The sequence below is a fragment of the Musca autumnalis genome, unplaced genomic scaffold (genome assembly GCF_047663935.1).
Source record: "Musca autumnalis isolate F117 unplaced genomic scaffold, ASM4766393v1 scaffold_1, whole genome shotgun sequence".
In the NCBI taxonomy this organism is placed as follows: domain Eukaryota; kingdom Metazoa; phylum Arthropoda; class Insecta; order Diptera; family Muscidae; genus Musca; species Musca autumnalis.
In genome coordinates, this window is record NW_027411644.1 from 90,709,789 (window position 1) to 90,725,854 (window position 16,066).

The 16,066-nt window shown below is 37.7% G+C and overlaps 1 protein-coding gene across 3 annotated transcripts in view; it reads left to right on the forward strand.

Moving 5' to 3' along the window:
• LOC141403152 (uncharacterized) overlaps positions 1 to 11,715 on the forward strand; it is a 143,422-nt gene extending 131,707 nt beyond the window's left edge. For all 3 annotated transcript variants that reach the window (XM_073985317.1, XM_073985324.1, XM_073985319.1), the window contains exons 6-7: positions 2,425 to 3,029; positions 10,509 to 11,715. In XM_073985317.1, coding sequence (XP_073841418.1) covers positions 2,425 to 3,029; positions 10,509 to 10,743 — 840 coding nt within the window. In that variant the 3' untranslated portion in view covers positions 10,744 to 11,715. The remainder of the gene's footprint in view (positions 1 to 2,424; positions 3,030 to 10,508) is intronic.
• The last annotated feature ends 4,351 nt before the right edge of the window (positions 11,716 to 16,066 follow it).

Here is a 16,066-nt window from a genome sequence, read left to right on the forward strand (position 1 = left end):
TCTATAGAAGCACCCTTTCTTTCCGAAAGGGTCTATAGAAGCACCCTTTCTTTCCGAAAGGGTCTATAGAAGGACCCTTTCTTTCCGAAAGGGTCTATGGAAGCACCCTTTCTTTCCGAAAGGGTCTATAGAAGCACACTTTCTTTTCAAAAGGGTATATAGAAGCGCCCTTTCTTTCAGAAAGGGTCTATAGAAGCACCCTTTTTTCCGAAAGGGTCTATGGAAGCACCCTTTCTTTCCGAAAGGGTCTATAGAAGCACCCTTTCTTTCCGAAAGGGTCTATAGAAGCACCCTTTTTTCCGAAAGGGTCTATGGAAGCACCCTTTCTTTCCGAAAGGGTCTATAGAAGCACCCTTTCTTTCCGAAAGGGTCTATAGAAGCATCCTTTCTTTCCGAAAGGGTCTATAGAAGCACCCTTTCTTTCCGAAAGGGTCTATAGAAGCACCCTTTCTTTCCGAAAGGGTCTATAGAAGCACCCTTTCTTTCCGAAAGGGTCTATAGAAGCACCCTTTCTTTCCGAAAGGGTCTATAGAATCACCCTTTCTTTCCGAAAGGGTCTATAGAATCACCCTTTCTTTCCGAAAGGGCCTATAGAAGCACAGTTTCTTTCCGAAAGGGTCTATAGAAGCACCCTTTCTTTCCGAAAGGGTCTATAGAAGCACCCTTTCTTTCCGAAAGGGTCTAAAGAAGCACCCTTTCTTTCCGAAAGGGTCTATAGAAGCACCCTTTCTTTCCGAAAGGGTCTATAGAAGCTCCCTTTCTTTCCGAAAGGGACTATAGAAGCACCCTTTCTTTCCGAAAGGGTCTATAGAAGCACCCTTTCTTTCCGAAAGGGTCTATAGAAGCACCCTTTCTTTCCGAAAGGGTCTATAGAAGCACCCTTTCTTTCCGAAAGGGTCTATAGAAACACCCTTTCTTTCCGAAAGGGTCTATAGAAGCACCCTTTCTTTCCGAAAGGGTCTATAGAAGCACCCTTTCTTTCCGAAAGGGTCTATAGAAGCACCCTTTCTTTCCGAAAGGGTCTATAGAAGCACCCTTTCTTTCCGAAAGGGTCTATAGAAGCACCCTTTCTTTCCGAAAGGGACTATAGAAGCACCCTTTCTTTCCGAAAGGGTCTATAGAAGCACCCTTTCTTTCCGAAAGGGTCTATAGAAGCACCCTTTCTTTCCGAAAGGGTCTATAGAAGCACCCTTTCTTTCCGAAAGGGTCTATAGAAACACCCTTACTTTCCGAAAGGGTCTATAGAAGCACCCTTACTTTCCGAAAGGGTCTATAGAAGCACCCTTTCTTTCCGAAAGGGTCTATAGAAGCACCCTTTCTTTCCGAAAGGGTCTATAGAAGCACCCTTTCTTTCCGAAAGGGTCTATAGAAGCACCCTTTCTTTCCGAAAGGGTCTATAGAAGCACCCTTTCTTTCCGAAAGGGTCTATAGGAGCACTCTTTCCTTCCGAAAGGGTCTATAGAAGCACCCTTTCTCTCCGAAAGGGTCTATAGAAGCACCCTTTCTTTCGGAAAGGGTCTTTAGAAGCACCCTTTCTTTCCGAAAGGGTCTATAGAAGCACCCTTTCTTTCGGAAAGGGTCTTTAGAAGCACCCTTTCTTTCCGAAAGGGTCTATAGAAGCACCCTTTCTTTCCGAAAGGGTCTATAGAAGCACCCTTTCTTTCCGAAAGGGTCTATAGAAGCACCCTTTCTTTCCGAAAGGGTCTATAGAAGCACCCTTTCTTTCCGAAAGGGTCTATAGAAGCATCCTTTTTTTTAGAAAGCACCCTTTCTTTTAGAAAGGGTCTATAGAAGTAAACTTTCCTTCGCTTATAAATGAAAAAATTTGCCTTGAAAAAACTCATCTACTGTCTCTGGGTCCGTCCCATTATTTTAATATCGTAGCTAAATGTTTCATACTCAAACATCTGCTCATGTTCATGCAAAGTGTTGAACAAATTCTTACTCATTTGTGGTTCTATACAACTTAGAAATTTGCATAGAAGATGACAGGATTAATAATAACCTATATTTTCTTGAATCATTTCCGATATGACGAAGTATTAGCGAATATTTTCAAACGACATCTAAATAAATATGCCACAGTGTGCGTGTGTGTGTTTGTTCACATAATCAGTTCGAACACGATATTCCCAAAAACGATTAAATTATATTTATAACAGCAACAGGTAGGTAGTTAGCTTCGAATCACATGGAGTTAGTCATCATACAGCGGTTAGTCAGGGCAAGAACAAAAAAAGACAATAACAACAAACCCAGAGATAACAATAATAAATATTTATTAATTACTTTTCACATATTAGGCGAGACAAAATTGGCAATAAACATGCATGCACAAAATAAAAAAAAAAAAAAATATATAAATAAGCAACCACATTATTTCTCACCTCATCCCTCCTTCTCTCTCACTCTCTCTTCTTACAGGGTCCCAAAGATTCACCCAACTATTACATTGCCTGCCAGGCTCCACTGGAAAGTACTGTTGAAGATTTCTGGCGCATGATATGGGAACAACAGTCACGTGTCATCATTCAAGCCACCGATCTCATTGAGAATGGTATTGAAAAATGTGCCGAATATTTACCACCCTCAGTGACGCTGGACAATCATGCCACCTTTGGTGATTTCCAAGTTACCCTACAAAACCGTGAAGTTAAAGATAAATATGCAATTTCTACGATTTTACTGAAAAATACCGCCGAAAACAATGCAAGTCGGGAATTGACACACTACTGGTATAAGTGGCCGGAAACAGGAGTTCCAACGGAAGAGGCACCCATTATTGCTATGTTGCTAGAGGCTCGTTCTTCTCTCATTAGTTATGCCATTGAACAGGCTAATGAAGATAAAGAAAAGAGTACAACCAATACAACGACTGGAACTTTAAGATCAGCTGAAGAGGGTACGGCAGCAACAAATGGCACCTCAGGCAACAACAAGGATGGAACAAACTCAAATGGTAGCAGTAATGCTGAAATCAATGGTAACATTTCAATGGTGCCAATTAAAAAGACTGCTAGAAATCAGGGGTAAGTAAATCATGACGACAGTGTTGTTTTTGTGTGTGTAGATATTAGGTTTCTTTTGAGGAGGTTGTGCGAAAAGTTTGTGATAATGTGGAATCGAAAAAGCTTAGATTTCTATATTCCTTTCTTCAAATCGAGAATGGTATTTTTACGAAATAATTATTATTTATTTTAATGCATCAATTATGTTGCTGTTATCGCCATCAATTTAAGAAAAATAAAAACAGCTATATAGTGCAACAAAATTGCAGCATACTTTTAGGCGCATATATTTTAATGTGGGGTAATTTATTTAAAATTGCAGAAAATTGCAGTTGAATGCAAAAAAAAAACGGAATCTACACCTTACAATAGTAAATTTTTTTCAGTATTTCATTTATTTTCTATCGGAAAAGTACCTCCTGAGACTGATTTAGTATTTTTTGTACAAAACAAATAATGAGACAAAATCAGTGATAGGTAACAACCCGTCTACTAGTAGTTTAAAAAAATTTAGTAAAGTCTCACGACACCATTGATTGCCAACAGCCAGATTCTTGTACAAGGAGTAAATATTCTGATAACCCATGTGAATTATTTTTACACACTCAGACTTTGGGCAAACAATGGAATATACACTTTGATACGATAAAAATGTGCCTTATCGAAATAATGTTTTTATATCCTCAGCATTTATGCTAACGAGGCACATTTTGCCCGTAAGAAAGTGTAGATACCTACGGGCAAAATGTGCCTCATCGAAATAGTGGTTTTAGACCCCAAGTATGTTTGGACGAAATGTGTTTCAGACAATTTGGAGTCGATTCAACAATGTCCGTCTGTCTGTCTGGCTGGTGCGCACGATAACTCTCGAACGGATGAACCGATTTGGTCCAAAATTTGGCTTTCGTAAGATGGGTTATACCGGTACCTCCCCCAAAAAAGTTCGAAAATGTTCGGAATATTTGTGCGCACGATAACTCCTGAAGGGAGTAACCGATTTGGTCCATACTTTGCACATTGTGAAATTTCTACCAGACTTAGATGAGGTTCTAGTATGGACTCAATCGGCCTTCGTCATAAGTTGTCATAGTTTCAGTTCGAAGATACACAAAACCGGTCCACAACTTCCGGTCTTCCCCCAAATATTTAAAAAATGTCACTTAAATGGTATGCACGATATCTATTGAACAAATTTGGTCCAAACTTTGGATCTCCTAATATTTTGTTCAAATTTAGTTTAACTTCTAACATTAGGGTACTTCCTCCAAAAAAGTTCAACATTTGTCTCTAAGTGCAGTTTATGGTCTGTTCCAAGATTCGATGCTGTCCGTTGTGGTCCTGTTTACAGCGATATAATGTTTTCCGTGGACATGTACATACTTCTTGGCGTACTGGTCCAAAAGTTATGCGATGACCCAATGAAATGACTAGTGGGCGCGATATCTATCGAAATGGTATGACTCCCAAAATAAGATCCATTTCCATAATGGTCCATTCCTTTAAGTGCCTCCTCTGCAACACTTTTGAACTTTAATCCTAATCGATATTTTCGTCGGCAAGTTCAAATGTCCAAAACGGCCAAAAAATACAGAAAAGACCCTGAATGCATTCGATCATACCATAGATGAAAGTTTCAATTCACATAGGCTGGGGTATACCTCTGTCGGCAAAGCCGACTGATACCTTTTTTACTTGTTTTACCTCAGTTTTGTATGGATGAAATCCGTTTCAGACAATTCGGAATCAATTTAGTGCTGTCCATACATTTGTGTGGCACGATATAACTCTGTTGCTCACGATAACTCTCGAACGGATCAAACGATTTGGTCCAAATTTGTGAGGACGAAATATGGGTATAAAAGGGCAGAGACACCCATGCTCAATTGTGAAATTTGATTGTCATTTGTTGCAATTCGATTGTCGAGGAGAGTTGTAGGTCACGAAAACTCGGGGATACATTTACATCGAGGTTTTCAAGAGCAGTCGTGAGTCTGAAACTAAACATAAAGCGATCGTAGGTAAATTTATTTCATAGAGTTTAAGAGCCGTCATTGGCCAGAACATATGAGGAAAGTAATCGAGATTCCATTCAAGAACCGTCGTGGCCCAGAACCTAAAAAGAAAGTGTTTGATATTTCGTTTAGGAGCCTTCGTGGGCCAGAAGATAATAAGAAAATTACCGATACTCCCTTGAAGAGCCGCCTTGGGCCAGAATCCAAGAATAAAGTGGTCGATATTCCGTTCAAGAGCCGTTGTGGAGCATAACATAACACTGTGCAACATTTTTAAGGTGATCTTGTGCAAACAATTCGAACTGAAGTTTTTTGAAAGTACAGACCCAAATGACAAGAAACCCTAGTTGGGGTTTGTTGTGTCAGATCCAACTCGGATTTTATGGCCCCATCTAAACATGGTTAAATATTGAGTTTTTAAAGAAATTCGGAGCTATATCTCTGAAACCAATGCGAATCTTCTTCTGACCTCTGAAGCAAATTTGTAGATAAGGAAAAGAATAAAATATTTGGAGAAATAATGAACTCGAAAAACTACATTTATTGCCTCAAATTTCAAAATATATGCAAAAATTCCACAATTTTTATACATTTCGCACCGTATCTCCAAAACCGTTAATTTTTTCTGAATATTTTCTTTTTGAAAAATATTCCCTGGAATGTAATACACAACTCTTCAGAACATGTCATAGTTGTAAAATGCCTCTATGCCGTTGTTTTCAGTACATTTTTCATCGACGATTTAATAAAAATGTCAATAATGTAGTGAAATCCGAAATGCGAGAATAAACTGTTGGTGTGAACTGTGTTTGAAATACGTGTTGTAAAAGATATGATGCAAAATAGCGCTGAAACAACATGAAGGAAGCATTTTAGAGTTTCAGAATGTTCTAAAGAATTGTTGAGAACTTTATTTGGAAGATTTTTGCAAAAGGTTACTTGGTTCAACTCCCAATACTTTAGCCAATACTGACCAGAATTTCAGCAATTATGTAAAATTTTCTACATTTTATAGATTTTGATGCCCTATATGAAGTCTTTCTTTCTTCAAAAGATAAGTTCTACTAGTTTAGGGCTACAATATTGCTAAAGACAAACAAACAAACATTGTTCCACAACATCCCATACGGGACAAGGGAGACTTCTCTCATATCAATGAGTGCACCCCGATTCATATTTAGCTCAATGACATGGGACCTACTGTTTATCGCCGAGTCCGAACGGCGTGTCATAAGACACCACTTGTGGAGAAGTTTTTCAAGGCTGAAATACTCAGGAAATGTCGCCAACATTACTGAGGGGTATTTTGCCACCGTTGAAAAAATGTTTGATGTTGCCTGGCCGGGGAATCGAACCACCGACCTTCTGCGTGCAAGGCGGGAGTGCATACCATTGCACCACGGTGGCACCCAGACAGCAACGCCAAATTCCTATTCGTTTCTGAAATAAAGGCCTGATAAATGCAAAAAAGTGTAGATTTAGCCCGGTTTAGAGGAGGCCATAAAATCAGAACTGGATCTGACAGTCTAAATATGTACTTTCAAAAAATTTATACTAGAAGTTGTTTGCATTTTCAGTGTTGCATAGTGTAATAAGGAAGGAAGGATATTTTGTGCAAGACCCGTCGTTGGCCTAAACATGATCAGAAGTGTTCGTAAATTAGTTCATTTTATGCAGCGGGATAATGCTGAGGAAGCTCCAACATGAGTTTGGTGAATCATAGTCTGCGACATCAATATATTCCGGAAACTATCACCACCTCCACAGTCACAGTATTGAAACAGCTGCCTACAAGATATTGTGGGGCGTTGAGTTAGAAGCAAGCCCAACTAACCCAGCTAACCCTGTCACATGAGCTCAACCTCAGTCGTTACAATCTTGGCACACCGTAACATATCTGTTAAACTGAAATCATGTTCGAAAATCGACTATATCGGATAAATCCTTCGGGTACCTCCCCACAGAAGTTAAAAAATTATTCGAAAGATTGGTACGCACGATAGCTTTCTTTCGAACGGACTAACCGGTTTGGTCTTTGCACATCCTAATATTGTTGCGAGTTGAGTTATCCAACAAAGTGCAAATTTCAGAAGCAAACCTATCCTAGCAACCAGAAGAAGTTCAAAAGTTTAAAAATGTTTGATAGATTGATGCGCACGATAGTTCCAACATGGATTTGGTGAGATACTCGGCTCACCAGCCGTTTCAGCATTACCATGGAGTTTCCATCAGGGCCTAACGCTTTGGATGATTTAGAATTTCTAATGGTATTTGCAACATCATCCATTGACATTGTCATGAATCCTCCTCGCCAGGAAGAGATTTTATGTGACGTATTAGTCCTCTCTTCTCCCTTTCACTCCATTAAAATAGCTTGCGCACATCTTCGGACCAGTCAGCGTAACGTCGGCAAATGTGACTGCGATCCTATCTTCTATCTTTCTAGAGTTCGAGAGTGACTTAACCCTTTCCCACAATTAACCCTTTCCTCCAGAGTCGAAACTCGTCATGCGGCGTTCAGAGGTGATGAAATCGGGCGGTAGGAATAAGGTACTCAAGCACTTGGGATGCAGATAAAGAAACCTTCTTGACCACATATAACGCGGTCTGTGGTAAGCTATCCGACTTCAGTTTGGTCTACGGGATTATGTGATACGAAGTGGAAAAAGATAAAAGCCTGTCAAAATGCCGCTCTGAGAACAGCAACAGGGTGCATCCTCAAGTTTTCAGTGGACCATCTACATGAGGAGGCAAAGATTCTGAAGTAAAATGGAACAATTAGTTTCCTTTCGTTTATGAAGAAGACTAAATACCAAGTTTCAGCAAGTTCTGAAAATCGGGTGGTACCTTTCTATGGGGGCTATATGAAGGCGTGGACATTTCATATGGAAAGTTTAATACCTCAAACGAAGACCAAACACCAAATTTCAGCCATTTCGGTGGAATATTGAGCCCACAACCTTCAGAATACAGAAAATAGGAGGTGCCGTTCTATGGGGGCTATACTAAGGCTTGAACCTGTACCGACAAGTTTCATGTGGAAAGTTTTATACCCCCAACGAAAACTAAACACCAAATTTCAGCCATTTCTGAGGAATATTTAGGCCACAACCTTCAAAATACCGAAAATCGGGTGGTACCTTCCTCTGGGAGCTATATGAAGGCGTAGACCTATATCGAAAAATTTCATATGGAACGTTTATTACCCCAAGTGAAGACCAAATACCAAATTTCAGCCATTTCGGAGGATTATTGTGGCTACAACCTTCAAAATACCGAAAATCGGGAGGTATCGTTCTATGGGGGCTATATGAAGGCGTGGACCTATACTGACTAATTTCTGGGGGAAAGTTTTATACCCCCACCGAAGACTAAGTACCAAATTTCAGCCTTTTTGGTGTGATAATGATGCTTAAATCGGGTGGTACCGTTCTATGGGGGCCATATCAAAACGTGGACCGATATAGCCCATTTGCAATACCAAACATCCTAGGAGTAATATAAACTCTATACCAAATTACAAAGCTCTATCTTAAAAATTGCGAGCAGTATCTTGATTTCAACAGACGGGCGGACGGATGGGCACACGGACATGGTTATATCGACTTAAAATTTTACCCTGATCAAGAATATATACTTTATAGGGTCTCCGATGAAGATTTCGATGTGTTACAAACGGAATGATAAATTCAATTATACCCTCCATATTATGGTGGAGGGATCTTATCTAAGCTGAAGCAATTTGGTTTTGATGCTCAGACTAGCAGATTAGTGGCTGACTAGCTTTCTCAAGGGCAGAAGTTTTAAAGTTAAGGTAGGAGACTGTCTCTCCACTAAAAGACCTGTTCGAGCTGGAGTTCCCCGGGGCTCTCCTCTGGGTCCCATACTTTACAATATTTTTGTGAGTGACATACCTGAACTTCCCCAAAGAGGGCTGCTACTCATGTATGCTGACGATGTGATATTAGCGATGTCTGGCCCAAGAGGAAAGACAGTGGCTTCTCGCCTCAATGTTTGGCTTGAGGACTTACATAGATATTTTTGTAGGTGGGGCCTCAAACTGACAAATGTTCAGCCATCGTATTCAGAGGCAAACCGAAGGTCGTTTTTCCGAATTTAAGGTCTTTCCACCCGACTCTAAAAGTTAGTGGTGAGGTTATCCAACTCAAAGATAAAATCAAGTACTTAGGGGTAGTTTTCTGCGAGACATTTGAGTTTATAAGACACGTACATTTTATCCTTGAAAGAGCCAAACGAGTTTCTTTTGCCTATCAAGGTGTACTCCGACATAATGGTGGACTTTCTAATGCAATAAAACTCTTGATCTACAAACAGGTGATCAGACCCATTGTCTCCTATGCTTTTCCAGTCTGGTTCCTTATCTCTTCCTGTCAACTGGAAAGACTTATGAGTTGGAAAAGATCGATACTGAACTACTGCTTGGGTCTAAAACCAACAGTTCAACGGAATGGTTCGTATAAAAGTCCGTCATGTAGGGCTACTTATGATGGTGCGAATATTGAACGAATCGACAAGTTTCTTATGAGAGGAGCTTTGAATTTTGTGGACAGATCACAAAACTTTGAGAATGATCTGGTTGAGGATTCCTTATATTGTCCGTATGACGCAGGGGCTTTACGTACCAAAAAATATCTCCCACCTGGGTCGCTATTGAAATTGCTAGATCAAGGGCTATTATATGATGATGATAAGCTGTTATTTTACCACAGAAGGTATAACACAATGGATATTGAAAACACTGTATATATCACTACACAGTAAACATTATATTTCTAGTTTAAGTCCCTTAGTTTTAATATTTAGTCTTTAGTTTTGATATAAAGAGAATACGCCCTTTTTATATTGATTTTTTGGGCCTTTAATAATTTGATATTTTAGTTTGTATCCTTGTAAGACGTTGCTCGCAGTAAATCTGCAGTTTAAGAAATGAAGTAAAAGTAGATAGCGTATAGCCGTATGTTTATTTATTTGTTTATTATCAGTAAGTCATGCTGTTAAATTGTAGATATTCTATCAATAAAAATGGCCATAGCCAAAATGTCAAATGTCAAAATGACGGGAACCCACATATTGTTTTTTGTGTTTTCTACTCTAGCTAATATCGTGAATGCTTTGGAAAACTTCACAATTTGAAGCATACTTTTAGACTCTAATATGTTATCAAATAAAATTAATCGGGTCTAGAGTTGGTTCGTCTTCGATTTGATTAAGTGATTTGAAAAAAGAAAATTTTTGTGATTATAACTGCAAACTGGCCCAAAAACATAATTAGTTCTTTATAAATCTATACTGAAGTATTCTTTTGTTAATGGAGAATTTGTATTTGTTCCATATATTTGTATTCTTCACCACATTATCACAAACTAAGCTCTCCCTTCTTAATTTGTTAATGTATGTATGTGTATTTGTCCTGTTTTTGCATGATATTTATGTGTATTTTTGTATTCTTTTCTTCTTCTTATTTTAGTCCCCTAACTGTCCACTGCTCTCCAGGTACTGGTCGAACGGGTACTATTATAGCATGTGACATTGCCATACGAAGTCTGGAGACACCAAAACGTACTGTCGATATACCCCACATAGTCTACTATGTGAGGCGAGGACGGGCCAGTGCTGTGCTAACAAAGGAACAATACGAATTTATTTATAAGGTGGCCAATATGTATGCGGCGAAAATCACCAATCCCAGTAATTATAATTGAGGGGCGGACCAACAGCAGCAACAGAAACACATGATGATTCATTATGAAATTCCATACCAAAAGTGCCTTGAATGAGGAGACTAACTATCTATACAAATGTTTTAATACGATTCTGCTATTAAACGATAGCAAGAACTTTTAAATGCCTCAAAGGGTTTTTTGAGAAGAAGGAAAGCTAAAAAAACGAAATCGAAAGAAATCACTCACATGTTTTAGTCATTACAAGTATATTATTATTATTATTTTATTATATTATAAGTATAAATTTATGTATATATTTACATGAACAAAATGTAAATGTGTATATTTAATTGTCTCCAAGGCATATAATTTATGTTTGCAGGACAAATTTGCAGCTTTATTACAACAAAACAAAAAAAAAAACAAATTGGCGATTACTCATATAATTTGCCTTAAACTAAATATAATTTTTAAACAATTACACATAAATGTATCTCCAACAAACAAAAACATTAAATAACGCTCTGTATTTATTTTATTAAATTCCTCTGCTATATCAATAGCTTTGCTATATCAAAACATCAACTGTTATGTATTAATTCCTCCTTTTTGTGATATTATTAGTTATTGATTTTAGTTAAAATAAAAAAATTAAAACTATAAACAAAACATAAATTCTGTAATTTATATAAATTGTATATCTATGTATTTACGATATTAATTTTTTGTTGCTTGTATTATATATAAATATTTTTATTACTATTATTATTTAAAAACAAAATTATACAACAATTAATTTCGTTATAAAATAATTGTATATGTGTTTAGTTTTCTTCTTTTTTGTTTTCATTTGTAAGCATTGAATGTTTATTTGTAAATAATTTTTTAAATTAAACATTTAAAAACAAATTTAGAAAATATTTATGTACACACACAACAATCAAACATGCAAATTGTAATGGTTTATTAAAAAGAAATATAAAACAACAACAAAACAATATATAATATAAATTTCATGAGTTTTATTTCAACTGTCATTGGACATAGATTTGATGAAAATATTTGTTTGCCCTGAATATTGATGTGTGTAGTCAAATGGGAACTTGGGCAACTCGGGTACCGCTGGACTAGTAAGAAGACAGTTTAAATGAGAGCCAAAACAAATCAAACTACGTATGCTTGTAGTATTGATTTTAGCTAGAGTTATGCCAAAGGAACTATGTGGAACTATCTAGTTCACTTCGCAGTTCCAATGGTCCACATTTTTTGTTTGAACAAACTACGTATACTTAATATCACACGTTACATTTCATAATGTTACTCATACGTTTTGGAACTAGTACAAGGAACTAGATTACCCAACTCTAACTGTAGCTCATAAGATTGTTAGGAGAAGCGAAGCAACAAAAATAAAAAAGGAAGAATGTAAAACCAAAGTGTGATGATTTTCTAGTGTTGGACAGGAACTTTATTTTCTTCTATGGATGTTGATCTTACCAGCTAGAAACAGGTGTTGATTCAATGAGTGGTAGAAAAGGACAAGATCGATTTAGAAAAAGGAAATGATCCTCCCGACATGGCCGATAATTATTGGTAACTACAACTGGTTATTTTAGTACGAATTTTATCTGCCGTGTTTACATTAAGGTAACCGGAGTTTTTAAATGCAGGGCTTACAGTTTTGGCTTAAACAATATTAAAGCATACTTTTAGGCCGCAATATAAAAACATACTTTAGAGATGCCAAGATCAACCATATACGTTAACGTGACTGCAACTACAACATATCGCTCATTTACTCAAAGAATGACACTTCTCAAAAAATGGAGTTTCGAGAAAAACGCCTTTTAAGTTCACGATTCAATTTTGACTTCCCTACTTAAAAATATTATTACACAATAAATAAAATAACTACTGGCGGCGGCTGCCACTGTTAAATTTCTACCTACTAAAATTGCACACTCTCCAGACGGCGTAGAGATCGTAATGTAGGATCGTAATGTAATTCTCTCAGGATTCTATCGTGGATGAAATATGTGATAGGTTGAATATCTACTTACTTAGCTGGCCCATTACAGAACATTTGTTCCATAGACCGAACTAAGAAAAGATCTCCAATTCTCTATGTTTAGTGCTTCGCTTTTTGGAATACCGCGCCTTGTGATCTCTATCTCTCTCTTCATCCACTTGTGGGGGCCATGTGGTTCGAATTTATACGCCTTTTTAGCGGGTTCATCATCGCTCATTCTTATTATATGGCCTAGCTAACGCAATCGCTGCACCTCAATACGTTTAACTATATTGATGTCGTTGTATAGCAGATACAGCTCGTGGTTCATACGACGTCGATATTCACCGTCAACGCAGATCGGTCCGTAGATCTTTCGAAGACATTTTCTCTCAAACACGCCAAGCACTGCCATATCTGCTTGCGCAAGTACCCAGGCTTCGGAACCATACATCAGCATGGGTAGTATCAGTGTTTTGTAAAGCGTTATTTTTGTTTGATGAGTTGTGGCTTCGTTTTTGAAGTGCTTACTTAAGCATCTGTTGGCCAATACAATTCTTCTTTTTACTTCACAACTGATGTCGTTTGTTGTGTTTACGGCGGTGCCGAGATATACGAAGTCTTTTACTACCTCAAAATTATAGGAACCAACTTCAACAGTTGGTCCGATCTCAATGGACGCATTGCGCGTCGTCACCATCAGCTTGGGCTTCTCGCCGTTTACCGCCAGACCCACTTTAGCGGATTCTCCTTCGACCTTCATAAAGGTATCGGTTACTTCTTTTACTCAGCATAAGCAAGTAACATGTGGCTATTGGTGTAGATTGTGTCACTTCGTTTGACCTTTGCCTCTCGTATAACCTTTTCTAGCAGGATGTTGAAAAGATCATACGAAAGGCTGTCTCCTTGCCTGAAACCTCTTTTGGTACAAAACTCTTCGGAGAGGTTCTTTCCTATTTTAACTGAAGACCTTGTGTCAGTAAGAGTCATTTTACAAATCCGAATGAGCTTTGCGGGGATACCAAATTCAGACATTGCTTGGAGCTAGCCAGATATCAGTGCTAAATTTCTGTGCAAGATCAAGCACGATTTGAATTATATTAGTGCTTCATAAACTCAAAAAACTGTTTTCTGATTTATGTCAACCTCCTCGTACATCAGCTGTAACTAATGGGCTTTTAGAGATATTAAGATGAAAGGTCGTAGAAAAAATAGAAATTGCTAACTCAGAAAACGAATTTTTTGAGTTATGACACTCTTTGAGTAAATGAGCGATATGTTCTCTTTATTCTCATCTGTCGTGGTTTAGCAAAGGAAAGACTCGCTGAGAAACACTAATGTACAAATATTTTGAGCACCACCGCTTCAGAGGCTTGAACCAGTGATGGAAAATTCAGTACAATAGTACTTTTTTCAGTAGCATTTCAATATAAAAAGTACCGAAGTGCCAATTCAGTACATTTCACATACTCTTGTTTCAGACGTTTTCTTTAGTTAGTTTTCTTTTTGTAATGAAAGTACCAATGTACACATTTTGTGGTGGGGAAGTTTTCTGACAAAGTTTGGCCAAAAATGTAGATAAAAACTTCAAAATACCTGAAATCTAACGATATCATTATGTGTGTGAAAAGTTTTTGGCTATCAGGAACCCTAAATGTAGCTAAAACCCCAAAAATATCTAAAATGGGGTGGTTCCGATATATGGGGGCTATTGCAAAAAGTGGGCCGATACAGAACATAACCTATCTGCAAAGAAAAGACGCAACAGAACATGACCTATCTGCAAAGAAAAGACGCAACAGTCCAAAATTTTAGCGTCCTATATCAACTTGTTAAGAAGCTGGAGTGATTACCACAGACGGACGAACGAATTCGACTCAGGATTTTACCATGATCAAGAATATTATATATGAAATGATTATATCAATGCGTTACAAACCGACAAATAAACTTAATATATTCTCCAAAAAGTATCTTTTTACTGAAAACAGTACCATTTTAGTACATATTTAATTTTCCATCCCTGGCTTGAACTAGTGATGATTATATTGTTACGAATGTAACTGATAGGAATTAATTAATGGCTATATCACATCATATGCTTTTTCACATGTATGTTGTCACTTTGGGTATACTAATATACAGACCAGCTGCTGTCATACATACATGTGAAAAAGCGTATGGTGTGATATAGCGATTAGCTGAATTTCCGTTAAATTTAATATTTGAATTGTAATGTAGATTTCTATTGAGCAACTTTGTTTAAATCGAGTTACAACAACAAATATTGGATAGAATTCTCTCCATCATTTTAGTAACTAGAATTCAATCATATTCCGAAATGAACCCTGTTTTATTTTGGATAAATCGTATCGGGAAATAAAACAACGTCTACAAGGAGATTAGTTAAGCCTAATTCCGTAACAATATTATAAATAGATCCACTTCTTCTGTAGATTTTTCTCCCAAAAATACTCTTTATTGACTGGTCGGAAGCCATCCATTGAACACTACAATTTCGTGGATGCGGAATAAATATATACACCATAGCGTGAAATATTGCTTTAACATGACGTTAGTTGTTCCAGTAGATGCTAGTTTCATATGGTATTCTAAACTTCTGAACGATCCATGTGGTGTGCTTATTGCCTACAGCAAATAAGGACTGAGATCTACAAGAATTACTGCCAGATGTTCGAGCTCTTCGGACATTTCCATCGTCAGTCTATCACACCTTTATGTTACAACCTGACAAACAAAGGTCACATTATATTCGTTCAGTCCGATCAACGCACCTTCATTATTTATGATGAAACCAACTGCCATATCTTCACAAAATTCATTGAGAATACCGTGCGTACCTCATGCGCCAGAAAGGTAAACTGTTCTCCTCCTAACAGTCCACCTAAATTGTAGGCAAGCCTTCGATGAATTCCAATGATCCAAGTTCCGCAAGATTTACATCTATCTACCACACCCACCAGCAGATATTTCTGTGGTGTATATAATTTAATCATGTTATAGGCCGAACATTAGCCCACTTTTGAAAGTTCAGAGTTGTGGTATTCGACACTAGGTAATGTTCAGAGGCGTACAGAGCTGGCTGTACAGGTTAAAAGCTCAACGTTTTGCAAGAGTAGTCCCCTACTCAAATTATAGGAGAGTGCCATAGTCCGCCAGACCATCGTTTCCCATGGTCTAATAAATGACGTCATCTGGCAACACGTCGTTTCTTTTGGGTCAGACAATCTCCCTATAGTCGTTTTCATCGGCAGACAGTCTGATTTCATCACCTCTAACCGTTCTTTCATCAATCACGTGATAGTTTATTGGCCTACTTTCCGACAGTTTACC